Source organism: Nannobrachium achirus (assembly GCF_963921795.1).
Source record: "Nannobrachium achirus genome assembly, chromosome: 18".
Lineage (NCBI taxonomy): Eukaryota > Metazoa > Chordata > Actinopteri > Myctophiformes > Myctophidae > Nannobrachium > Nannobrachium achirus.
The window spans coordinates 40,126,010-40,153,452 of NC_137825.1; the positions used below are offsets into that span (position 1 = coordinate 40,126,010).

General features: G+C 47.7%; 1 protein-coding gene across 4 annotated transcripts in view; it reads left to right on the top strand.

Moving 5' to 3' along the window:
* The window catches only part of jmjd1cb (jumonji domain containing 1Cb), a 181,239-nt gene that overhangs the window by 127,347 nt on the left and 26,449 nt on the right, over positions 1–27,443 (top strand). For 2 of the 4 annotated variants that reach the window (XM_080748284.1, XM_080748285.1), the window contains exons 4-16: positions 7,369–7,474; positions 7,909–7,926; positions 8,382–8,506; positions 9,322–9,465; positions 10,514–10,555; positions 11,985–12,282; positions 13,400–13,990; positions 14,428–14,815; positions 14,949–16,098; positions 16,830–17,027; positions 18,487–18,659; positions 22,794–22,959; positions 23,326–26,122. In XM_080748284.1, the coding sequence (XP_080604410.1) occupies positions 7,369–7,474; positions 7,909–7,926; positions 8,382–8,506; positions 9,322–9,465; positions 10,514–10,555; positions 11,985–12,282; positions 13,400–13,990; positions 14,428–14,815; positions 14,949–16,098; positions 16,830–17,027; positions 18,487–18,659; positions 22,794–22,959; positions 23,326–26,122 (6,196 nt within the window). The remainder of the gene's footprint in view (positions 1–7,368; positions 7,475–7,908; positions 7,927–8,381; positions 8,507–9,321; positions 9,466–10,513; positions 10,556–11,984; positions 12,283–13,399; positions 13,991–14,427; positions 14,816–14,948; positions 16,099–16,829; positions 17,028–18,486; positions 18,660–22,793; positions 22,960–23,325; positions 26,123–27,443) is intronic. The other 2 variants (XM_080748286.1, XM_080748287.1) reach the window with 1 other exon arrangement.

Sequence of the window (27,443 nt, forward strand, 5' to 3'; positions counted from 1 at the left end):
AAAAGGATTTTCGCGTTGCATTCGCGGCACGTTGTAGATCGGCAATTTTCTGGGGGCAAAGATATTGGGCATAGGCAGAGGTGTAGAGACACCTCACGTCCAGTTTAGTTTAGAGGGTTTAAGGGACTAACAACCTAACAATAATAAATAAGGAACAAAAGTGTGTCTGTTCAATTAACTGAGCTTGTAGATCGTCTATTTTTGGCAAAGAGATTTGATATAGAAGCAGTCCAAGTACAGAGACAACTCGAGGTCCAGTTAATCGTGCGGCGAGTAATGGAAATAGTTTATCTACAAGTTGTGAGCTTGTAGGTCTGCTATTTAGTACTTTCACTATTTTGGATTTCACACGCTCACACACACCCACACACACACACACACACACACACACACACACACACACACACACACACACACACACACACACACACACACACACACACACACACACACACACACACACACACACACACACACACACAGAACATGCAGCTGTAGACACACTATTATGGGCCTGAGTGCTATCAGCATGTTTACATCCAGCCTAGGAAAGGTCTGGAAGCACTGGAACAGATAGGGGGTTTTTACAGTGTGCAGTAAGAGGCTGTGCTCTGGGTCATTTCCACAGCTGAGGAAGCACTTTACAATGCATGTTTAACGTTCCTGCACATTCTGGAGCCTGCTGTAGGCTGGGACTCATGTGTGCCAGTGGTTCTCAAACGTTTTCATGTCAAGGACCCCTCAAATTGATATGGAATTTTGGCCCCAACGGACCCCCATCTGAAAATGTTTTGTGCTAGGAAACCCCCAGAAGAGAGGATTTGTGTCAAAATGATACATTTGCTATTATTTAATAATCTATCTATAAATGCGAGAAGTCTCTGCGTGCGTGTGTGTGTGTTTGTAATCCGCGTATCTCGAGAACCGTTCGTCCCACCGGCTTCAGATTCGGCACGCGCGTTCCCCGCCGCGGCACGGAGTGCAGTGCCGGGTCTCGACCCGACCCGACGCGCGGTTTTCCCGAACCGGCGCGAAACGTTCGGAATCTCCTTATGCGGGGTTGATTGTTGACATCAGGCTGTTTCTGAGGAAATCGGCGAAAGCTCTGACTCATTGTGACATCACTTCATAAAAGGCTCTGACATCACGTACGCCACATGAGTCAACAAAAAATCTCTGTGAGTGTGTATGTATGTAGGTAATCCGCGTATCTCGAGAACCGTTCGTCCCACGGGCACGCGCGTTCTCCATATATGGGCATAAAATGAATGCCCCCATATATGGAACAGGTATAATGGGGTTTGCATTAAAGGGCGGGGCATTCATTCCCTATTTACATTGTTCCGAGTTGGCCAGGTCGCCGACTAGACGCTGGGCCGCCCGAAGGGCGGCCCAGCTTCTAGTACTATTTAATGATAGCCAACATATATAGGAATAAAGTGGTTAAAATAGTTGTGATGTTTGGAACTATCGCAATGAGATAGAGATCAAAGCGTGACGCTACTACGGCTATTCTACGGCTCTGTGTGGGGGGAGGTAAAAGCACATCCTACACTATTTTAGCCTAAAGGAAGTGAAGATATCAATGAATCTCATAATAGCTGCATGTGTACTGTATGTATGTGGCGTGTATATGCGCACGTGTACAGTACTGTGTGTGTGTGTGTGTGTGTGTGTGGCTAAGGGGATTGTGAGTGCTGTTTTTATCTGGATACGTTTTGATGCAACGATGACAGATGAAAACACTGCATGATGGGATGTATGTATGCTGAGGGGCTTGGGGAGCAGAACACATGAAGCTTCTCTCTCTCTCTCTCTCTCTCTCTCTCTCTCTCTCTCTCTCTCTCTCACTCTCTCTCTGTGTCTTTCTTGGCAGCTGGGAAGTACTGAGCAAGCAGGATTTAACAGAAAGACGAAACAAGTGAAGGAGAGAGATAGAGATGGAGAGAGAGAGAGAGTAGGCAGTGCTGAATTAATCACGCCACGCTCTGTTTCTCTCCTCTTCCTCCTCCTGTCTCCTCTCCGTCCGTGTCCTTCCTCCCCTCCCCTCCCGTCACTCCTCTTTTACCCCCCACCCTCCCTCGCCCACTTCACTGTCCTTCTCTCCTCTCTCTCTCACCTCTCCTCATCCCTTTTACTTTTCTGCTTCCATCTCTTCCCCCTCCCTCCCTCCTCACTGTTCACCTTAAAATAGCTCCACAGAGAGAGAGAGAGAGAGAGAGAGAGAGTGTGTGTGTGTGTGTGTGTGTGTGTGTGTGTGTGTGTGTGTGTGTGTGTGCGTGTGCGTGTGAGTGAGACAGTGTGTGCGTGCCCGTGTGTGAGACAATGACATACATGTGAGATGAGACGTAAAGTTTGCTGTTTACGTTTCCCAGTTTTCCAGTTTTATGGCCTGCCTGCTCCACACAGCCGTGTCATTACCGTGTTTTTGGCAGAGGACGAATAAGCGGGGGATGTGTGTGTGCGTGTGAGTGTGGGCGTGTGCGTGCGTGTGCGTGCGGGCGCGCGTGTGTGCGCGTGTTTCAGCTGACCTTGAGTGTTGGACAGCGATAGACAGAGATGAAGGACAGGGACGCATGGGGAGAGGGAACATAAGGCTAAACACACAGCATACTGCACTGCTGATAGACACTGTGACTGTCAGACAGACTGACTGACTGACTGACAGATTGACAGAGGTTTGCAGTGGTGTAAAGTTAATTTACTTAAGTACTGTACTTTAGTTACATTTTGAGGTGTCTGTACTTTACTTTAATTTCAAATACTTTTACTTCTACTCCACTACATTTATTTGAAAATGTAGATATTATTTACTTTGCAGATATAAATTATAATATTTTAAAACATACATGAACCACTTTAGACCTATTTTATACCGTGGCTGTTTGAAAATAGCCTACAAGCTCTCTTGTAGATCTGCTATTTCTTTTTTTTTCTTCTTTTTTTTGTGTACTTTTACTTTTGGCACTTTAAGTACATTTTGATGCCAACACTGACTTCCTGACTTTACTTGTAACAGAGCATTTATTTCAGTTTTGATACTTTTACTTCAGTAAAATATGTGGGTACTTTTTCCACCGCTGGAGCTTTGCTCACATCCTCTGGGTCTGTAGAGGAAGTGTGGACTCATGTCTCTCGCTGCGTCTGAGCAGCGGGACAGAAAACATGACAAGCCTTTACTGACCGCAGTAGCTGGCAAACGTCCCTCATTCAACAACAGTCACTCTCACTGTTTGAACTGCTAAAACACCCTCTGTGTCTCTGTGTTAGCATAATACCAAGACCTGCTAAAGGCACCGGTTGCCCGATTCATAGAATAGAATAGATTCTAGTAGGTGGGGATATGATAGATAGGATATTATAGTATAGGATAGGATAGAGATAAATAGGATATTAATATAGTATTAACACTAATAGTGCCCCCTTAATTTGAAGGTCGCTTGGTGCCTCGGTGCCACGCAGTTTCCTCCATAGGCCGCCGCTATTATTTTGAAGGGCTGGAAGGGGGTTGTTTTTGTTTTTTTGGATTATCACTTGACGGCAACGATTACGTCATCTAGTCACATGACAGTGTGGGACAAGAAGAGGAAGATGGCTGCGCCCTGCCTTGTGCCTTGTTTACATTTAGATCTGCTGCAAAATGTCTCAAAATGGCTATTTTGTTTAAATGAAGTTTCTTTATGGGCCTCTCCATTGACTTAACATTGAGGAGCTTCACTTCGCGTGCACGCCCAACGTGCGTTGTAAACAAATCGCCGACATTACCGATGCGGGCGGGACCGGAGCGACATTAAGTAAGTAATAATATCTTTACTGTATATACAGTAAGATTCACAGTCCTCACCGTCAACGGCGCCATGGTATTAACCCTTTCAATGACGGTGAGCGCCGTCTACAGCAGCAGAACAGTTAAAGAGCGGGGCATTCATTCCCTATTTACATCGTTCCCAAGTAGGCCGGTCCCTGACTAGACGGATAGGATAGAACTGCAGATGTGCCATTTTAAACCTTCGCGTGTCCTGACATTGGCAATTTCCAGTGGATTGGAAGAACATTGAGCTTGTAGACTTCTTAGTTTAAATCTACCTATGAAGGTGGATTCTTCTTTTCAAAGGGAATGGAGTGGTTTCTTGTCATTTGCGGGTTTCTGCTAAAATACGCTCCATTCTCCATAAAAATTCGAAAAAGGGAAAGAAACCTGTGGAAAAGATGCATTTGGAGGACATTTTCAGAGCAGTAAAGCATAGAACACAAAACAACCTCAAAGCAACCGCAAGACACTTTAACTTCTGCACACTTGCATGCACATGTTGACCCACACAAATACACAACCACACACACACACGCGCGCACACACACACACACACACACACACACACACACACACACACACACACACACACACACACACACGTTTCAGTGCACAAAAACTGTACAGAAAAGACAGATAGACATAACATAAAAATAAAGCGAACTTAAAGACGCAAAACAACACATGCATGCTCGCGGGAGCGTACACACACACAACAGATAAGCAGACTTGACTTCCTGAGTGACTCGGTGTGGGAAGCTGGGAGGTGAAGGGGGTTGACGCCTGAATAGGGTGTGGTGACTGTGGTCGCTCGCTCTAAGTGTGTGTGTGTGTGTGTGTGTGTGTGTGTGTGTGTCAGTGAGGTTGTCAGAGCCAAACATGTCTCCTCCCTGTCTCTCTCTTTGCCTCACATCTGTTTTTCTCTGCCTCTCTCTCTCTCTCTCTCTCTGTCTCCATTTATTTGCCTTTCTTTTGTCAGATCTTGGAAATAAGAATCATTTATGCCGTGCTTTTCTTCTTTACTTTCTCAGAGGCTATGGTAAAATCCACACAAATGGAATAGAATAGAATAGAATAGAATAGAATAACGGTGGCTGCTTTCTGCTACGACGGTGTTGCTAACTGAACTAGCAGTTGGCTAGCCATGCCATCACATGCCGAAGCATAAATTAGGCTTGGCACTTCTACCTGTGCGTGCGTGCGTGCGTATGTGTGCTTCCGTGTGCGCGCCTGTGTGTGTACGTGTGACATTGTGATGCTGTTTGATTCTGTTGATGAGAGATTATTATGCCAGACACTTAAGCAGCAGCCTCCAAAGTGGACACTCGACCTGATAAGATAACACAAGCACTCCCCGCGCGTATAGATCAAGTGTTTCAAATGGATTCAGTTACTCACCGTCTCTCTCTCTCTCTCGCCATGTGAACTTCCTAGTGACCTCCGTAAACCATCCTCTGTCACACACACACACACACACACACACACACACACACACACACACACACACACACACACACACACACACACACACACACACACACACACACACACACAGTTGTTTACTGCCTATACCTCTTCTGCTTCGTAAGCCTGATTTATACTTTAGTTGCATGCTGGTGTTCATGGTGTAAATAGCAGATATTCAAGCTTGTAGATCTGCTATTTACCGCGAACGACACGGCACACAACTAAGTATACATAAGGCTTTAGTTGTATAGTATGTAGTAAATGATATAGAATACACTGTACAGTACATGTCTAACAGCATGTTTAGTGTTACATAGAGACAATCACTACTCGGCACTAGTATTACAGTATATGATTAGTGTAATATGACTATACTGTATATAATAATGTATCATGTTATGGTATAATCATAGCTTGCATTAGTGGTAGAATGTACTCTGTACAATGGCACATATGGCAGCACACAGAGGGTTTAGCAGTCAAATATAATTGCACCCGTGTGTATTTATAAAGTATGGAACAGAAGGTATCCTTTTAAAACTAAAAGAGCTCCTCCTTGATCACAACAAGGGGAATCTAAAAGCCTTGAAAAGATACCACAGGCCATCCCAGGATGGTACAATCGTACAATAAATGAGCTGTCTCTGTACGTGTGATGTGCCTACTGTATGTCTACGCACGCCTGTAGTTCACGTATGTCCAGAATCGACCGACTTCACACTAGGGATGGGACCATATTAAAATGTCATGTCATGATTATTGTGACAAAAGGAAATTGCGATTTACGATGTTATGGCGATAATCAAATGATTCCCAACATCCTTATCCTGGGGCGGAACATTTGCCAAAAAATAGCAGGTCGACAAGCTCACAACATCGCAACGTGACACGGTAGAGAGTGAAAAAGACGTACGTTATTTCCCGGTCCATTTAACCAATTATCAAGGGTTTAAATGGTACCGGATATGCAGCTCGGCAAATAAAAGGTGAATTGATCCCAGTGCATGACAGAGGACGATTTCACGATAAATGTAATCTCCACGATACGATTATCATGAGTGTTTTTATCACGATAAACGATAATAGCGATTATCGCCCCATCCCTACTTCAGACTGGGCACGCACAGGGAACGATATTAGGCTGCACACCTGTGAAGGACAGTATATTCCTTATTATGAACCTGCACAGTTCATTCCCCGTTGAACAGCTTGTCAGATTTTATAGTCTAATCAGTGTCATGATCACCTGCCAAGAGCTGTAAAAGTACTGAGAACCACCTCTGTGACCTCCCTGCACACACACACTTACAATAACACAAGCACACACTGTGCTAGACACACAGACACAATAAATAACACATGTACACACTGTAGAGACTATAGACACACAGACACAATAACACATACTGCAGGCCATACGCACGCACGCACGCACGCACGCACGCACGCACGCACACACACACGCACGCACGCACGCACGCACACACACACACACACACACACAGAGACACAATAACACATGTGTTATTCGTGAAGAAATCTTCACAAATTAAAAACAAAACTCAGAGGATTTTTCGAATGAATGTAATAAATACATTTTTTTTAATAGAACAAATTCCATTCATTAGAAAACAGATGTTTGAGAGGTAGTGAAAATAGCCGATCTACAACGCGCCGCGAAGCGACGCGCTGTGAGCTTGTAGATCTGCTATTTTCACTCGTTTGGTGTCCCGGGGACTCGTTTTTCTTTTGGGTCTCGACTGTCGAGCTAAAAGGTTTGGGAACCAGTCCTGTAGACTCACTATAGGCACACACAGACACAATAACATATGTACATACCGCAGGCTATAGACACACACTCACGCTCACGCACACGCACTCACACCCACACTCAAACTCACACTCACACTCACACTAACACAAGTGCACACTGCAGGCTATAGGCCTGCATGTTGCGGTCCCACAGTATTCATATTACAGGAACGGCTCCAAGTCCATGGCCATCCTGTGGACCATATGGTCCGTTAGCCCTCATATTAGTCTGTATATAAACGTTCTCTCTCTCTCTCTCTCTCTGTGTGTGTTTTAAGGATGATGTGGACAGCCAGAGCCCCGTGTTCAGGGACAACCCTCAGCTCCATGAAGAAGTGAAGGGCTGGCTCAAAGACCAGAAGGTGCAGGAGATTTTTTTGCAAGGTGAGTAAGCTTTTGTTCTCCACAGATTAGCAAAAAAGACTTTGAAATCATGTCCTGCAAAACCATCAAAATGTATTACTGCATTTTGTATCTGTATACTGGCTTTTAAAGAATCTCTAAATCAGTGGCTCTCTAAACGGGTACTTTAGCGGGGTTCCCCCACTAAATGACTATTAACCACGTGAACCCCATGCATCCATATTTATTGGGGAGGAGGGAACATTCGCCGAAAATAGCGGATCTACAAGCTCACAATGCGTCGCAAAGCGACACATTGTGAGCTTGTAGATCCGCTATTTTCGGGGAAAAGATTTGTTATAGACGGGGGTAAAAATGGTCAGTACAGCTGTAACTCAATTGTAAGATTATTACATGTACATGTTGTTGTTCCGGTTCTCTTAAGATTATTACATGTACATGTTATTGCATTTCAGGTAGACCTACATGTAAATGTAAGTAAAACACAAACTCATATTGTAATGTGTTTCCGGTTCAAACTTTCAAACAAAAGCTGTTCGAAAATGAACCGGAACATAGGAAAACGGGTTTTCCCACATTCTGGAAAACCCGGGACTACAGATATACACACACACAGTGCCTATTATTCTGGACTAAATGCTAGAGCTTACACTGTCCTCTCTCTCTCTCTCGCTCACTCTCTCTCACTCACTCACTCTCTCTATCACTCATTCTCTCTCTCTTTCTCTCACTCTCTCTCACTCACGCACTCTCTCTCACTCACACTCTCTCACTCACACTCTCTCACTCACACTCTCTCTCTCTATTTCTTTTCCATCCCTCTATCACCTCCTTTCATCATCTCTCTCTCTCTCAATCTGCCCCTCCCTCCCCATACACATTCCTTTTCTCTTTCCGGCTATCTTGTGTTTCTGTCTCCCAAATCCAGGTCCCTATTCGTTGAATGGCTATCGGGTGCGTGTGTACAGACAGGACTCTGCCACCCAGTGGTTCACTGGCATCATTACACACCACGACCTCTTTAGCCGAAACATGGTCGTTATGAATGACCAGGTAAAAACGCACAAACGCAAACACGCGCGCACTTGCAGGAGACACAAGCGCAACACTCCGCAGGCGCAGGATCCTCTGTGTGTTCTCCGGGAACTACACACACACACAACACTCCTGCTGACACACATTCACAGACATACGAAGCCGGGGCATGTGTCTGAAGATCATATTACGTTACTGGCTTAGCTTAACTTTACACACAGGATAGTGACAGGAGCATCCAGACATCCAAAGGGGACTCAAACTCACATGCGGAGCAGCCTGCCTTTAGATACTTAGACTGAGATTATGAACACTTGAATAGAAATAGCTGTTTGTTGGTTCTTCAGAAAGAAACCAAGTAGGTGCAATGAAATTGGATGGAGCTTGCATCAAGGACTTTTTCCGAAAGTTATACATTTACAATATGAACTCTGCTAAGCTTAACTTACACGGCACCGCCTGACGGTGTTGCTTACCGAAAACAACAATATTTTCCCGCAAGCAACACAAAAAATAACAGCTCACAACAGCACACAGACATTGCGGCACACTGCAGATTGGCTAGTAGTGTTGCGACACTGTCCTACGACGAAGTATAACACAGAGCTTAAGTGGTTCAATATTCCCCCTCTCTCAATGAGGCCAACTTTATGGTGCGCATGACCTTTCCAGATAATATATGCAGTTATGCACACATGCATTCACACATGGTCACACACACACAGGTACACCTGCTTGCAAGTCTCTCCAATCCTTATGTTCTGTGTGTGTGTGTGTGTGTGTGTGTGTGTGTGTGTGTGTGTGTGTGTGTGTGTGTGTGTGTGTGTGTGTAGGTGCTAGAGCCTCAGAATGTTGATCCCTCCATGGTGCAGATGACCTTCCTAGATGACGTCGTTCACTCGCTGCTGAAAGGAGAAAACATTGGAATCACCTCCAGACGCAGGTCACGCTCCAGTCAGAACAACAACACTGCCCACGTAAGTACGCACGCACACACACACACACACACGCACACAATCCACACTCAATCTCATATAGGATTATCCACACTCGCAAACACCTGGGCACTCTGATCAATGCACCATGTGCCAACAAGCAGCCATTCGCACTCCACTAGACATGCATGAGCTTGCATACATAAGCCCACATGCTTGATGGATGATTCATACACTAAAGGTTCATGTTATCATACCCTACATACTGTACATGCACATGTGCACACTCAGCAACACATACAAATAGTTGTGAACACAGAAATGCATGCATGCATGCATTCTCACTCCCACATGCAGTACACTACACAGTACAGACGATGCACTCTCAAAATCACACACGCACGCAGAAATGCTTGGAGCCAGCTGGTCCTTACTGCAGCCAATGTGTAGTGGTGTTTCCTGTAGTGCGGCTGTATCTGCTGTGTGTGGTGGTGTCTAGTGCTGCGCTGCGTCTGTTTCGCTCTCCGTTGTCACATCCTCCTCCTCCTCAATGAGTCATCTGGTCTCTGTCTGTCTGTCTGTCTGTCTGTTAGTCTCTCTGTCTGTCCAAGAGATACGAGCCAACATGGCTAGCGAGAGATTCTCAGATTCACTTTGAAATGAAAAACCCTATCGAAATTTGGATTCAACCCACGTAACCTCTCAAACCCTATTTACTTATTTTGACTGGGGTCCCCCAGGGCTGTGATGTGACGTGTTTTGAGCTTGTCGTTTTTTTGTTTTGTTTTTTGCCTATAATGATACGTCCCAAAACTGGGCCACCAGGATATAAGTGGTTGATGCAGTTACTCTCTATTTGGTCAGATCACCAGACAACCAGTCTTTGTGCATTAGAGGTCTAATTGTTTGAGTTGTTTCTCATCAAGAAAAGCAGCTGACTGTTTGACCCATGTCTGCTCCCTGTCATGCCCTGTGGTCCACAGACCTTATTGACAACACAGACCACATTTGCACGTTCCTACATCAGGACGTACTGGCAGAGCATAACATTTTCTTGTTTTCTCCTTTTTTTGTTGCTGACACATGAAAGATGGCGGGAGGGAGACCCAGCGGGACCACTGGAAACACTCAGGTAACCCTCAGTCTCCTACCCACCCAAAATGTATTTAGCACCTGTAATGACTTTATGGATTACCGTCATATTTTGACTTGAGTACGAGGTCGTTTTATACCACTTCATGTTACTGTAGTTGCTTTTCCATTTACAAAAGAATTATAAAGAAAGATTAGATTTGTTTGCAAATCTAATTTTATTATTCATCCAAAGCAATGGTACGGCTATCCACATGCTAGCTTACTTTCAGGGCGGAATCAGAATGTGCAATTAACATTTTGACCTGATCTGCAAGAATCCCTTTAATAAGGTATTAATCTTTGGTGCATCATTTCCATTTAACTGCACATTCACTTTGCTCCTTGCTCCCAGGGTCAGAGAATCACACACAAAATATGTGCAACATATTATGTTCTTAAGGTGCTTTAGGGAAACAACATGTCCACCATTATATATTTTAAATGTAAAAGTGTGTAAGTCTGGTTGTACAGTAAGAGTGAGGTGCGGGTAAACGATCTTGTGTAACAGATAACCTCTGTAATATCTACACAAGCACTCTACATAATTGTGGCTTACATAAATGCATGGGCTAGCCATCCATCGCTTCATGGCTAATCAGCAACAATGCTGTACTGTATAGTTGTCTATTTAGCTAACTGGCTGAAACAGGATAGGCTACATGTACACTTAAAAACATGCTATAGGAACTCTTCTTTTAAGCTGTTTTAGGCTGTTTTAACAAATTCTAAAGAAAAATAAATCTGTTATGATGAGAGTTAAAAGAGAGTGTTTTCCTTTGTTTTCAGTCATACCATTTGTGGTTACAGTGCTGTTTATTCTATGAATGGCGGTTTGGCTCTTTTCAGACAATCTGTCCTGGTCCCTGTTATACTGTAAGCAGGCATATAACAGACACAGCTTCTTGAGTGGGGGACACACGTGTATACTGTTATAGCACCGTCATTAAAAGCAGCCTAACCTAATACTAAGACTATAGCAAAGGTTCTTCTCTTGAGAAACTCAGTTCTTGCACACATTAACTGATAATAATGTAAATCATATATTTATGTTTCTCTTGGAAGCACTTTCTTTAGTGCATACAAGACTTTTCTTGTGAATAGTGGAATCTACTTTATCTCGGAATCTACTTCCAAAAAAAAACGTTTCGATCGCAGAGAATCGCTTTTTTCACGGCGACACTGGGCAACGGTCGGCCCATTAAGGCGCATTTAGAAATTTTCATTTCCGTGTGAAAGTAAACACCCTGGTCAACATCCGAGTTTAGTGAATGTCCACAACATGGACACGATAGTGGCTTCCGGGGCTCTTCAAAATAGAGCGCAGTGAATGGCGGCACTCTGTATCCAAACAATTACAAAAACAATGGCATCCCAGGTGTTAACCTGCTTCCGGTCACTTGACCTGTGTGTTGTGCTTGTCGGTGCAGGGTCACTACACAAGAGCCCAGGCCAACAGCCCCCGGCCCGTCATGACCTCATCAGGCCCCTCCCCCAAGGGCACCGCGGGGGCGTCGGCCTCTCAGCAGCAGCAGCAGAGCCAGCTGCAGCAGCAGCAGAGCGGCCAGCAGCAGTCGCCCGCCGCCGGCGGCCAATCACACCACTCGCCCGGCGGAGCGGGGCGGGAGCAGAGGGAGCAGCGCAGCTGTCGCTCCTCCAGGAGGAAAGGCTCAGACAGTAGCGTTCCAGACGAGGAGAAGGACAGGAGGGAGGAGCCCACGGGGAGAGGTGGGACAGGAGAACAAACATATCGTTGTCGGATGAAAACCTTTAAATCATTTTAAAAATGATTTAAACTAGTGAAAACAGCCGATCTACAAGCACACAACGCCTCGCGGTGCGAGGCGTTGTGTGCTTGTAGATCTGCTGTTTTCACTACTTTTGTGCGACGGCCTTGTATGATGAAGCAGGGCTTTACTTTGCGAAATAACGTACAAATTTGAAACTTGGAGATACGAGGTTTCCACCCGACAACGACGATATTCTGTGCGACTAGGGATGGGACCATATGAGAAGGGTCATGTCACAATTTATTGTGACCAAAGAAATTGCAATTTACGATATTGTCGCGATAGTTAAAATATCCCCGACAAACATCCTTGGGGCGGAACATTTGGCCAAAAATGAGCCTGTAGATCTGATATTTTTTGGCAAACAGATTTGGTCGAGAGTGAAAAAAAAAGACAGTATGAAATACGTTATTTCCAGGTCCATTTAACCAATTATTGAGGGTTTAAATGGTACCAGATATGCAGCTCTGCAAATAAAAGGTTAATTGATCCCAGTGCAAGACGGAGGACAATTTCACGATAAATTTAAATCTCCACAATACGATTATTGCAAGTGTTTTTTATCACGATAAACGATAACAATTATCTTCCCATCCCTATGTGCAACATCTTACAGTTTAGGCACTTAGCAGACGCTCTTTATCCAGAGCCACTTACAATAAGCAAGGTCAACACATGCAACAAATGCAGAGAGTAGTGCCTCAGTAAACTATAGGCTCACAGGGAAACCAAGAACCTATAGCATCAGTTTAAACAATGAATATACTATCAAAATAATAATTCATTCTTTCATGGCTCCAGCACTAATACAGTGGCTTCAATTATTGACTTAAGCCCTATGTATATCTTCGTACGAAGTATGTATGTATTAAGATTTGTATGATTTCTTTATACATTTTTGCTATACCCCAAAATAGGGCCACTAGGTTGAAAGAACTAATAATAATAATAGTAAAAAGAGACATTACTCTAATCATTACTTTGTAAATATTGTGAATAAGTCCCTTATGCTCACATTAAAGACACATAACTGTCCATCTCTCTCTGTCACCCAGACTCTAAATCCAAGGCCAAGCAGCAGCAGCAGGCGGTGAACAAGCGGAGGAAGGCCGAGGAGGACGAGAAGAAGGCGGGCCTGAAGCGCCTGAAGACGGACGCCGCCTCCGACCTGTCGGAAAGCAGCGACTCGGAGAACCCGCTCAACAAGAGGACCGCCCTCTCCTCCTGCTCCTCGTCCTCCTCGTCCTCCTCATCGTCCTCCTCTTCGTCGTCGTCGTCGTCCTCCTCGGAGGCCAACTCTGAGAACGAGCTGAAGCTGAAGGCGTCGTCCTCGTCCGCCGCCGCCGCCGTCTCCAAGATGGAGGAGGAGGAGGAGGAGGAGAAGCCGCTCGCTGCCGGCCAGGGCTCCAAGCTGGACGAGCCCTCGCCGGCTCTCGTTGGCCGGCTGTCCCCGTGGGCGGAGCTCCGCGCTCAGGAGGACGTCGGCGCCAAGAAGCCCGTGGCCAAGGAGACGGGCGCCGCAGCGCTGACGAAGGAGGACGAGGAGCTGGCGGCGGTGACACAGATCACGCGGTCGCCGCGGCAACAGGTTCCCGCCGACGTCGTCCAAGGCTGCATTATGGAGACCAACAAAAGCACTGTGAAAGGTAGGAATGTGAAACATATTATAATGTATAATCATAAAAAATAATATGTATATCGTTGTTGTCAGGTGGAAACCTTGTATGTACAAAACAGTTCGTTATCTATTATCATTTAAAAAAAGATTTTAAGTAGTGAAAATAGCCGTTTCACTAGTTTTAGTTTTGTGCGACATGAAACAGGGCTTTACTTTATGGAAAAATTTACACATTTGAAACTTGGAGATACAAGGTTTCTGCCCGACAGTGACGATACATAATACTGTAATATATGTACACAATTGTGGAAGGTTTAATTGAGCCAGTGTCAAAGTGCTCCCGAAAGCAACATCTAGAGATTTCAATATCAAAACTTTGAGTCAATTAAAGGCGCATGAAGAGCAAACACTTCCAAAACAAGGCCACTATGTACGTCATTTCCATCTTCCTTCTCTCTCCTCCAGCCACGTCCCGCGCCCAGACGCCGTCCTCCTCGTCCCAACAGCTCCACGGCGGCGGCGGCGGCGCGATCGACATCACGGAGGAGGCCCAGGCCACCGTGCACCAGGAGAGCTCGGAGGCCGTGTCGGCGCTGCTGGCCTCCCAGAAGGCCGAGTCCACGGCCCTGTCGCCCTACCTCCCCCTCAACCCCTCGCCCGTCTCCTCCCCTCCCGTGCCTCCCTCGCCCTCGCCGTCGGAGGGAGGAGGAGGCCGCCGGCCCGACCCGGAGCCCGCCGTGCAGCAGCAGCAGCAAGCCATGACGGGAGGAGGGGGAGGAGCCATGACGGCAGCTAGTAGTAGAGGCCTCGATAGAGGCAGCAAGATAGAGTTCGCTCACTCCGAGGTCATCAGGTGAGATCTGTTGCCCTGTTTCATCACTTGGTGTGTTGTGAATGAATGGATGAGTTTTCGTACATACGTAAAGTTTAATTTCATCATCATTACTATTATTAGTGTTCCATAATTTGTCTTTTTATTTCTGCAGGCCTGTAACATCAGTGGCTGAAAACGCAGTGCTGGCAGAGAAAGAGAAGGCTGCCATTCATCATCATCATCATCATCCTCATCCGCTTCATCAACATCATCACCAACAACAACAACAACAGCAACAACAACAACAACAACAACAACAACAACAACAACAACAACAACAGCAACAGCGTCACCACCAGCACACACCGTCACCCCCACAGCAGCACTACCCCTCCATCCTTCCCTGCATTAAGAGCTCTCATTTGTCAGAAGAGACCAGAAAACAGCAACAACAACAGCAACAACAACAACAACACAAGATGAGGTCAAATCCCTCCCCTGAACTGGCCAAGCCCAGAATCAGCCACAGCCCCAGTCCCAACCCACACCCACTGCCCCCTGCTCACATAGACCCCGTCAAACCTCGACCACACACCCCACAGAGCCACCACTTCCCCAACGCACACATGAACACACACGATCTCCACAAACCCAAGCCTCACCCGGCCCACCCGGCCCTGCTGGACGTGTCCAGACCCAAACCCAACACCTCCCCGGAGGTCTCCAAACACAAACTGTCGCGCTACTGCGACTCCTCTCCGACCCCGATGGGGCGTTCGGGGGGCTCCGGTTCTGTCGTGAAGCCGGAGCCGCCCGAATCCCCCCGCTCCGTGTTCAAGCCCGTCCCCTCGCGCTCGGAGTCCGGCTGCATCATCGGCGGTTCCGGGGGAGGCGGCCACCACAACAGCAACACCAAGAGCCCGCTGATCATTGACAAGAACGAGACCTTCACCGTCTACCGGGACCCGGCACTCGTCCGCTCGGATGGGGAGAACTCTGTCACCGTCTCGTCCAATCACGTGGCGGCTTACCTCCACCCGCACCTGCACCCGCTGCACTCGCCGTCCCCGCACTCGCCCCACCCCACGCACCTGCTCGCCCCGCCTCCTCCTCCCCCCTCCTCGGCCCTGCCCCACCCCCACCCGCACCCCCACTCCCACTCCCACCTCCTTCCCCCCGGCATGCTCCCGGGGATGCACCACCCCCCTCCCACGGCCTCCATGCTGGGGGCCCACCCTCGGCTCGACTCCCCCGGCGGGCTGGGACACCTGGCGCTTGCCCACGGCCACGCAGCGGCCGCACACCAGCAACAGTTCCTACAGGTAAATCACCCGTTTGGGAATTTTTGCATTTGTTACCGTGTGGCTCTGCAAGAAGCTTAGCTATCTTTAAGAAGGTCAGTCTGTGTGTTTCCAGGGGTTTCCAAAGCGGCAAATGTATTGTGCATGTGCACACTGCCAGTAGGCCATGGAAGTACAGATCTTTTCCCCCACATAATTGTGGGCTCGCTGAAAGGCGAGACCAGTATGTTATACCAAAGCTTTATGGGTCAAGTTTATTCTCCTCAAAAAAATGACCGACAGTGCAAAGGCAGGGCCCTTAGCCAATGAGGAGCAGCGTTCTTGGTGACATCACCACCAACAAGTGCGACCTGATATAAATAACAACAACACGTGGGCTCGAGACCAGTATGTTTTATCAGTATGTTATACCAAAACTTTATAGACCAAGGTTATTCTCCAAGGTTATTCTCCTTGGCCCTTAGCCAATGAGGAGCAGCCAAAGGGTAGATCTCTGTGCCCATACATAGTGTTCCATGCGAGCCCACGCTGTTTCGTAGGAACTGTATTTCTAGTGTTTATCCTTTTTCAAATGTTTAACTTTCATTTCATTATGGAAGCCAATAGGGCTGTGTTCGGAATGAAACCTTGCCCAAATTTGGAGTCATACGTCTTAGGAATGTTGTGGCTCCAAATTGGAGCCACAACATTCCCATGTGGCTCCAGAGAAACACATGATTCGATAGATATACACACGTTTTTGTCCTTTCCAGGGACAGGGGCCCCCTCCTCAACTACTCGCTCAGTCCCACGGCGGGTCGGCCGGGCTGGGCCTATACCCTATCCTGTGGCAGTACCCCAACGGCACCCCCTCCACGTACCCTCCAGGACTCAACCTGGGCCCCGCCGCCAAGTGGGTGCACCCTGAAAACCCAGCTGCATCTGTCAACTCAGAGAACACCCTCAGGAGGGTAGGTGGATCACTGTGTGTGTGTGTGTGTGTGTGTGTGTGTGTGTGTGTGTGTGTGTGTGTGTGTGTGTGTGTGTGTGTGTGTGTGTGTGTGTGTGTGTGTGTGTGTGTGTGTGTGTGTGTGTGTGTGTGTGTGTGCACGTGTCAGTCAGTGTGCACGTGTTTCCGTATTGTAGAAATATATCCCATGGCAAGTTACCTCCCTAAATGGAATGATGTGTTCATACGATAACCGTTGGGTTGGAGTTGGGACTAACTGGAACTGACTGGCTGCAGAGTATGTGACAGAAACACTACTGGCTGATGACAGAGAGAGATAGAGAGATAGACAGAGAGACAGAGAGAGAGACACACACACACACACACACACACACACACACACACACACACACACACACACACACACGGAGAGAGGGAGACAGAGACAGGGAGAGAGAGGGTCAATAGAGGACAGAGGCTGTGCTTGTCTCTGTCTCAAACCCCTGGGCTTTTGCCTGTGATGACTTTGCCTTGATAAACAACTCAGTACATTTGTCCCCACGGGCTGTGAGTGTGTGCGTGTGTGTGTGTGTGTGTGTGCGTCTGTGTGTGTGCGCGTGTGCGTGTGCATGCGTGTTTTTGATCCCACCCTGCCAGTCTGTCACCTAGCGCTCCATTCCTCCTTTGTCTTCTCTCTCTCTCTCTCTCCTTCTTACCTCTCCATATGTCTCTCCCTCTAGATGTAATTTACTTCTCCCTCTCTTTATTTTGTCTGTCTGTCTGTCTGTCTGTCTGTCTGTCTGTCTGTCTGTGTGAGATGCTGCCTGTCTGCTGGTCTTGTAAAGCACAGAGAATGAACACGACCATGGAGGGATGATGAAACATGTCACTGTGGAGGAAAAAATAGAAGAAATATATCGTTGTTGTCGGGTGGAAACCTTGTATGTCCAAAACCGTTCATTTTGTATTTATCGTTTTAAAAATGATCTAAACTAGTGAAGCTATTTTCACTAGTTTAATGCAATAGTCTCGTATGATGAAGCAGGGCTTTACTTTACAGAAAAGCTTTCAAATTTGAAACTTGGAGATACAATGTTTCTGCCCGACAGTGACGATATTTGGCAGTCTGAGGGAGAGAGAGGATCATGTGTGTGCGCGCGCGTGTGTGTGTGTATGTGGCAATGTGTTATACCTTCTCTTAACCATGTAAATCCTACAATATAATACTAGCTGCACGGAGTCCCCCAGCCCAGGGCTCCATACTAGGCCCCCTCGTTTTCACTCTACTAGTGTATCTTCGGAAAAATAGCCGAATAGCCCATCTACAACACATCGCAACGAACGGCACTCAGTGAGCTTGTTAATGTGGATCTGCTATTCTTTACGCTAGGGTTCATGTGGTTAACCGCCATGCACTGACTCTGTGTGTGTGTGTGTGTGTGTGTGTGTGTGTGCGTGTGTGTGCGCGTGTGTGTGTCCAGAACACGGCCAGTCCGTGGCTGCAGCATACACAGGGCGGTGCGGCAGACGGTCTGGGTCTGCTGAGTCACATGCCGGTTCGACCGGCCAGCGCCGACGCTCACAGAGCCGCCGCCAAGATGAACACGCACGCCAGCCCCCCGCTGTCCAAGAACACCTTGGAGCTGCACAAAGAGTGAGTACCGCAACGTGCTGCACAGAGAGGCCGCATGAGAACGCCAGACATTATCATCTGTGTCTGGTGGAAACCATTTGGGTCATCCCCTTCTCATTTTGTGTGATGCTGTAGTCTGGCGAAGTACGGCATTAATTCACAAAAATACATGAAAAGATGAAATACGGAGATACAAGGGTTCTGCCCGACAGCGAAGATATGATGCTGTGAATGAGTGATAACGCATCTTTTGAAGAATAATATTACAAATTCGAAACGGATTGAAAGTGTGGCATGGCCATAACATTTAATATGTGCATACACATAACTCTGTTTGAGAAATATTGGCAATACTGCTATAGATCTCTACTCTGCTGTCTTATCAGCCACAGTGTGGCTATACAGTCAAATCCTCAGTGAGTGTCCACTTAACTTGGAGTTAGAGACCTGTTAATCATTTACAGAAACCATCAATCATTTGTAGCTAATGCTACAGATGTATAGAACATGTGAAGGATTTTTACTGTGTGCTACTTTACATCTATTAAACATGTTTTATGAATCGGTTAGACCTTCAGAATTTAACATAAACCTCACACACCGTACCAGACACGTTTACTTTATCTGAATGGAAGTTGGCATTTGGGTTCCATCCCTGCCAAACAAGACAAAGGACTAATTTGTTTTTGCCAGAGGAGTAAACGCAGCAGACGAGACAGAATCTGTCTTTGTCGCATTTGAATAGCAATCGATTCTATTCAAGGCCCACGAGAGTGAACGAGTTGCATAGAAGAATTTAACCAAGTTGAGAAACTTCATTAAAGCATCAGAGCATTTTCCTTTGCTTAGTGTTATGTCTGTAAAAAACTCGAAAAAGACTGCGAAACAGAGTGATAGAAGAACGGACTGAATTAACAATATACAGAGATCATTTTGTAATTTGAAAAGCATGCCATTTCCCCTGTGAGTGCTGTGCACTGCAGAGAGCCAGACAGACAGATAATAGTAATAATAACACTGAATGATTGCAGACCCCGAAGGCCTCATCTACTGTTAGCTGACCTTGTTATGAAACCATAGGGCATAGGCTATTATTCAGACTCGGCTGAATAGCCGCACGCACGCACGCACGCACGCACGCACGCAGGCACGCACGCACGCACGCACGCACGCATGCACGCACGCACGCACGCAGGCACGCACGCACGCACGCACGCACGCACGCACGCACGCACACACACACACACACACACACACACACACACACACACACACACACACACACAGCAGAGGCCAAAGAACAGTCAGTTCTCTGACTTCTCTCCATGTATCTTTGACATGAAAACCACTGCTGCCTCTTAATCAGTTCAATTCAGTGGAGCTTTTATTGGCGTGGGGAAAAAAACATCCATTTACGTCGCCAAAGCAAGTGTGAAATAAAAACAAGTTTGTTTATACAGTGCAACTAAAGACCTAGGACTGGAATAAAGATGTGCAACATGTGTATTTAAATGGCTATGTAGTGAGATCAGTACAGTGCAGATAGTGCAGGAATACACAGATGATACACAGATGACTTTACTGTGTCTTTCTGTTGTGTTTGCACATTGCTGTACTTCTACACTCAGCAGACATGGTTATGGTGCATGGGATATGTATTTTAGTCATGTTTTCAAACTCTTTTGGGGTGTTTGTAATCAGTGTGAAGTACAGTATGTCTCTCTGATGTCTTGGTACAAGTTGGCAGGTAGATAGAAAGTGCAGCTGGGTTTCCGCCTCATCTTGTGTGCAGTGGGTGCACCGTCTGTCTTCCCTTGGGAGACAGGTCTGCCTGTGGCGGCCTCTCTCCATGGCAAGGCAGTGCTCACTGAGCTCTGGTTTTTGGTTGATTGTTTCCGATGATAGATTTGATAGTTGGTTTGGTCTAGTTGGGTTTCTGTCTGGTGGCTCTGCTTGTTCCAGAGCTAAGGTTGATTTATATTTGATACTTACAGTAGTCGAGGGCCGGTTTCTTGTGCTGAAAATAGCCGTTCTGCTATTTTCAGTGCGAGACGTGATGCGCAACCTAGTATAAAGTAGGCTTCGCTCCTCCTCCCTCTCGTTCTTTTTTCAACCCTCCCCCGTATTTCATTTCCTATTTCGTGACGTGTACATTCATTTACCGGTACCCTTCCCTCTTTCATTGCTCTGTTTTCTCTCTTATATTGTACTTATTCATGTGTGTGTGTGTTTGTGTGTGTTGCGTCATGGTATCCTGTGATGCAATGCAGCTAATTAGACATGTCTGCCGCTTATTAGATTACTGACATAGTTGAACCTCCTAGACCTCAGGTCATTGACTCATATATTATTTTTAATATAACTAGAAAAAAGCCCCTTGCGGGGGCCTGGCCCCTTTCCTATGCGAAAGTCCCCTGTACCCAGAGATGGATACAGTCCAGTGGGCAGCTAAGCAATACAAATTTAAGATAGCTCAACATTAAATATGCAGTTTTTTCCAAAATGCAAAATAGTGTAAATGGCAATCCATCCATCCATCCATCCATCCATCCACATCCATCCATCCATCCATCCATCCACATCCATCCACATCCATCCATCCATCCATCCATCCACATCCATCCATCCATCCACATCCATCCATCCACATCCATCCATCCATCCATCCATCCATCCATCCACATCCATCCATCCACATCCATCCATCCATCCACATCCATCCATCCATCCATCCATCCATCCATCCACATCCATCCATCCACATCCATCCATCCATCCATCCATCCATCCATCCACATCCATCCATCCACATCCATCCATCCACATCCATCCACATCCATCCATCCATCCATATCCATCCATCCATCCACATCCATCCATCCATCCACCCACATCCATCCACCCACATCCATCCATCCATCCACATCCATCCATCCATCCACATCCATCCATCCATCCATCCACATCCATCCATCCATCCATCCATCCACATCCATCCATCCATCCATCCACATCCATCCATCCACATCCATCCATCCACATCCATCCATCCATCCATCCACATCCATCCATCCATCCATCCACATCCATCCACATCCATCCATCCATCCATCCATCCATCCATCCATCCACATCCATCCATCCATCCATCCACATCCATCCATCCATCCATCCACATCCATCCATCCACATCCATCCATCCATCCAGACACATCCATCCATCCACATCCATCCATCCATCCATCCATCCATCCATCCATCCATCCATCCATCCATCCACATCCATCCATTCATCCATCCACATCCATCCATCCATCCATCCATCCATCCATCCATCCATCCATCCATCCATCCATCCACATCCATCCATCCATCCATACTCTACTGTACCTTACTGTACTGTACTCTACTGTAATCTACTTTACCTTACTGTACTGTACTTTGCTGTACTCTACTGTACCTTGCTGTACTGTACTGTACTGTACTGTACTGTACTGTACTGTACTGTACTGTACTTTACCTTACTGTACTTTACTGTACCCCCCCTCTCTCTCTCTCTCTCTCTCTCTCTCTCTCTGTGTGTGTGTGCATCTGACCCCCCCCCCCTTCCCTCTTGTAACCTGAGACGTTGGTGATGATAATGACACTCCGCTCCCAACTATGGATTGCGCAATATATGCCGCCTACAGGCCAAAATGTGGGGAAAAAATTGTAAACATTTTGGGATTATGAGAAGTAGAGACACATCTGAAGGTGATAAAGTTGATGTTGGGCAAGGTACATGCATTATTGATTTTTGTATTATGTTTTTTAGACAATTGAACAACTGCTGAACGTGGAGTTACAGATGGAAGCACACACACACACACTATTTTTTTTGGTGCAATTCTGATTATGTAGTGGGATTTTGTTCATTTCATCCATTCGTTTGTCTGGATGTACTGTACATTACATCATATCCTATTATGTTGAATAATTTCTACAAAAAAAAGAAAGAAAAAAGAACGAAACCGCAGCCAGAATGCACTCCCTTCTGCTCACCCAGTTTTCTCTCCAGTAAAATAGTAATTGAGTAATTAGCCATCGACTAATTTCTCTGATGGTGACTGATAGTAAATATAGAATTAATCCTCTCTCTCTCTCTCTCCCTCCCAGTGACATGGATAAGAAAGGGTTTGTGGACCCGATCAGAACTCTGACGTTGGCCCAGTTGAAGCAGGAACAGACGGACAGGAGTCGGACGCCCACAGGCAAAGACGCCCACCTGCACCGCCTCTACCTAGACGCCCACAGCAAGCAGGCTCGTCTGGCACAGACACAGGTACATGATAACAAACACCCACGCACAGCTAGAACCCAGGCTTCTATGTGCAATAACAGCAACAGAAAATTGTGCATTACGGTAACTCATCTCAAGAAACCAATGAATCAGACTTTGTGGATTTCATTAACTGAAATCGATGGGTGAATTGGTGCCATTTGACAGTTCTGACTACACAGCGTAAGCAATTAGCTACTATGCAGTCTTCATAAGACTGTGATGTTGTATAAAGGACTGTAGTAAAGAAAGATTTTGTTGTAGCCTAAGAACGTGATAACTTTGTAAAATAAGCCAACACGTAATCGATTAGCTTTAACATGGTCCCGTTTGAAAATCACAGACATTAACACGTTTTTATCATCCCAGGATGCAGCCGAGAGAGCCAGCAAATACAAGGAAGAGAACCGCAGGATCCTCCAGGAGAGCATCGAGGTCGCTCCGTTCACTGCCAAGATCCAGCGCTCCAACGACCACGGGATGGACAGGGACAGGGAGAGAGAGAGAGACCGAGAGCCGTCCTTCCCTCAGCGCATTCCCCACCTCCCGGCTCCCAGCCCCAAAGCGGGCCACGGCCACGGCCACCCGCACTCGCACCCCCACCCCCACCCACACGTCATCCAGACGGAGAAGAGCAACTACTTCACCACGCTGTCCAACAGCGTGGTCAACGAGCCTCCTAGACTTTACCCCTCCAAGGAGCTCAACTCTTATTACGAGAAGGTGTCGGCCAGCGCTCCGGGAGCCGGAGTGGTGGCTGCGGCCGGCCAGGGGGCTCTGACCCTGGGAGGCTACGTCACCAAAGGCTCCCTCTCCAAGCCGCCACCGCTGATCAAACACCATCCGGAGGGAGGGGAGGGCCTGGCGGGGAAGATCACCGAGCAGCTCAGCCAGCAGGTGGCGCTAGGCCAACAGCAGCATCTTCACCATCATCATCAACAACAACATCAACATCAACAACAACAACAACAACAGCAGCACCATCTCGTGGGCATGGAGAGGATGGAGCGGCGCAACAGCCCCGCCATCTCTCCCTCCTCCTCCACCTCCTCCTCTTCGTCCTCCTCGTCCATCTCCTCTTCCTCTTCGGGACTCAACCACCACCCCCACCCCCACCACCACCAACAACAGCACCACCACCACCCTCAGCACCAGCAGCACCAGCAGCAGCAGCAGCAGCAGCAGCTCAGGGGAATGCCATCTCTTCACCGAGCGCCCGTGTTTCACCCGCCCACGCAGCACGCGCTGGAGCGCAAGGAGGCCGCCGACCGGGAACGAGAGAGGGAGAGAGAACGGGAGAGGGAGAGGGAACGAGAGAGGGAGAGGGAGAGAGAGAGGGAGAGGGAGAGAGAAAGGGAGCGAGGCGGCTACGGGGGCCGTCTGTCCCCTCCGACCCTCACGCCCATCCAGCCAGTGAGCTTAGCGGCGGCCGGCAGTAAGACGTCGGCCGAGCAGCAGAAGCCGCCCACGCTGCTGCCAGAGCTCAGGGAGGTCAAAGGCCATGGGGTTGCCGCTGCCGTTACCTCGACCGCCGGCGCTGGCGCCGACATGATGATGATGACGACGTCATCGGCGGCGGAAGTCTGGAGGGGCGGGGAGACGATTCAGGAAAGAGGGGGTTGGTTTCTCGGAGACAAGGGAGGATCCATGCGGGGCAAACCCCATGCGGCCATGGCGTCGGTCATCGTGCGCCCGCAGACGTGCATTAAATACGACGGCAGCTCTCTGGCTGGTGCTAATAGGCACGGTGCTATGCTCCACAAGGAGCTCCCCCAAGGGAGGCTCTACCCCGTCAAGCCCCAGCCCGAGTGTCCAAGGCTGGGGGAGAGCGTTAAGGAGCTTGGTTGTAGCCCCGGTGCTGGCAGGATCATCCAGCCCAACACTAACCTGGATGACATGTGCGTCCAGTATAAAAAGACGTTCATGCAGGCCGCTCATGAACGCATGAATGTGGGAGGAGCCATGGGGGCCATTAACACTAACTCAGTGTGCAGGACTGAAGTTTTAGCCTCGCCAGGGTTTGGCGTTCTGAATAAAGGTGGGGTCATTGGCTGTGAATCGGTCTACTCAGCCCGGGGCGAGATCACAACCCATAAAACCAGCATTGGCGGCCGGACGTTGATCCACTCAGGACTAGGAGAGCACCAGGAGGGGTTTGGGTCACGTACGACATCCCCAGGAGGGTCTTTGCCTCCCCCTAGTCCGGCAGGCACCCCACACCCCAGCCCTAGCATCACCCCAACACCCAGCTCTGCCTCCTCCAGCTCCAGCCAAGCCTATTCCCCCTCCTTCGTTCACCTCAAGAAGCACAAAGCCGCTCTGGCTGCGGCCCAGTCGAGGAACAGCTCCACCAATGCCGCTACCTCCAGCACACCTGTGGTCATCTCTCCAACCCCGGATTCAGCAGATAAAGCAGCCCTTCACAGTTCTCCCCCTCCGCCCTCTTCCAGCCAGCCCACGTCCTCGTCCTCATCCTCCCTGGACGGCGGTAGTAGCAGCTCAGCCAGCGGTAGCACCACCCCAGGCAAGTCCAGCCCTCTGCCCAACGGCCAACCTTCCACACCGGGCTCGGCGGGCAGTGGACAGCCTAGTAACTACCACAAGCTGAAGAAAGCCTGGCTGACCAGGCACTCGGAGGAGGATAAAAACACAACTACTACTACTACAACTACTACCAGTGTTGCTAATACCAGTGCCACTAAACCAGAGAAGGCTCCTGGCCCTGTGGCTTGCACAGCTAGCACAGTTAGCACAGTGAGCACCACCGTGGCCATGTCGGAGATGATCAAACCCTGTTCGGTCAATCTGGCCTCCACCTCCGGCGACGTGGAGATGCAGGAGAGCATGAACAAAGCTGGAGAGAGAGAGAAAGAGAGGCAACAACCGGAGGAGAAGACCGGAGGAGAAGATCGAGGGGAGGAGAGGAAAGCGACGCCCCCGGTGAGGCGGGGGAGCAAGCGGACGTACGAGTCTGGTTCCGAGAGTGGAGGAGACGACTCCGACGCCAGCGAGAGCAAGATGGAGGGTCGCGCCAAGCGGCAGCCCAAGCCCACGTACAAGAAGAAACAGAACGACATGGCAAAGAAGAAGGACGAGGACGAGGTTAAGCCCAACGGCATCTTCAGATCAGCCCGGGAGAAGACCAAACTGAAACTGGCCAGCAGCAGTAAGTCCCACATTCACATTTCTTAGGTTTGGCTTCTGTATACTGGTCCAGGACACCGGACATAGGGATTACATGCGTTCCACTTTTTACTTAACCATTTTAACCCTGTTTTAACCCCCTGTTTCGGGCATGTCATTATAGGCAATCACTCACAATGCCTCGAGTCGCGACACGTTATGAGCCAGTACTATACATTGGTTATTTTGACTGCACAACAAATTATAAATCAGGCCCAAGTGGTTAAGGAATAGTCTCTAACCGCATCACCACACTGCAGTCCTCATGTCTCCTTTAGTAGTTGGCTTTTTATTGTTATGTGGATTTGTGCCTTGTGCTTTTGCACGCTTGAGTCAATTTTATTTTCCCGAAATGGGGCCTGCACCAAATTGTGCAGCTTGTATAATCAGCTATTTTCTGCAAAGAGCTTTAGAGTAGAAGGAAGTACAGACCCTTTGGGAACCCGGTCAGTGAAGTAGGCTATATAGGGTTTAAGTGGTTAAAGTGGAAACGAGCATCCACACAAGGCCTGGATGGAATGAGTTAGAGAGTAAAAGAAAAACTGCATTGCAGAACCAAAGAAAAGTCTTTAGAGTGATCCTTCATATTGGGCTGGTGGTATGATTGGTTTGGCCGTTGTTTTTTTGGCGGCTGCTTTTGCTGCTGTTGTAGCGAGTCCACAGGCCTGGGCACTTAGACTCAAATGTCCGGGTTCGAGTCCCGTTCATGGCGACCTTTACTGCGTGTACAGTAAATTATAGTTGCATGAGTGAAAGCTACTAAAGAGAGGTCAGGACTCCACTGAACACTAGCTAGCAACTTCACCAAGACTAATCTTGTATCCTTATTGTGATGGAGGTGCATAATCCATTTGTTATCAAATTAATGTGCCAGTGCAGCCTATAAGGACAAAAGGAAGATTTCAAATGTGCTGCTTGAAGAAAGAGAAAGAGTGTTAAGCAAGCTGACTGCTAATCTCCCTTTAGCTTCCATCCTTTTGAAAACACTCTTATCTCATTGTCTGGACAGTGTCAGCCATACAGAATGCCTCTGCTCCCATGCAGAGTGGAGTGTGCTCCATACTCCAACCCAGTGGTTCTTCAATATATATACAGTATATATTTTTTCAGGGACCCCCAGTTTGGTAAATGTAAGATTACGTACCCCCATAACTCTGACCCTGTACGAACAGGTCCATTTGGTTCAATTAGTTCAGGGTCAAGAGTGTACCTGTAAGGGTCCATTTGGTTCCTAACTATCAATCATTTAGCTGGGAAACCTCCTCAAGGACCCGTGGGGGTAACCTACAGTATCGCTCTGTAAC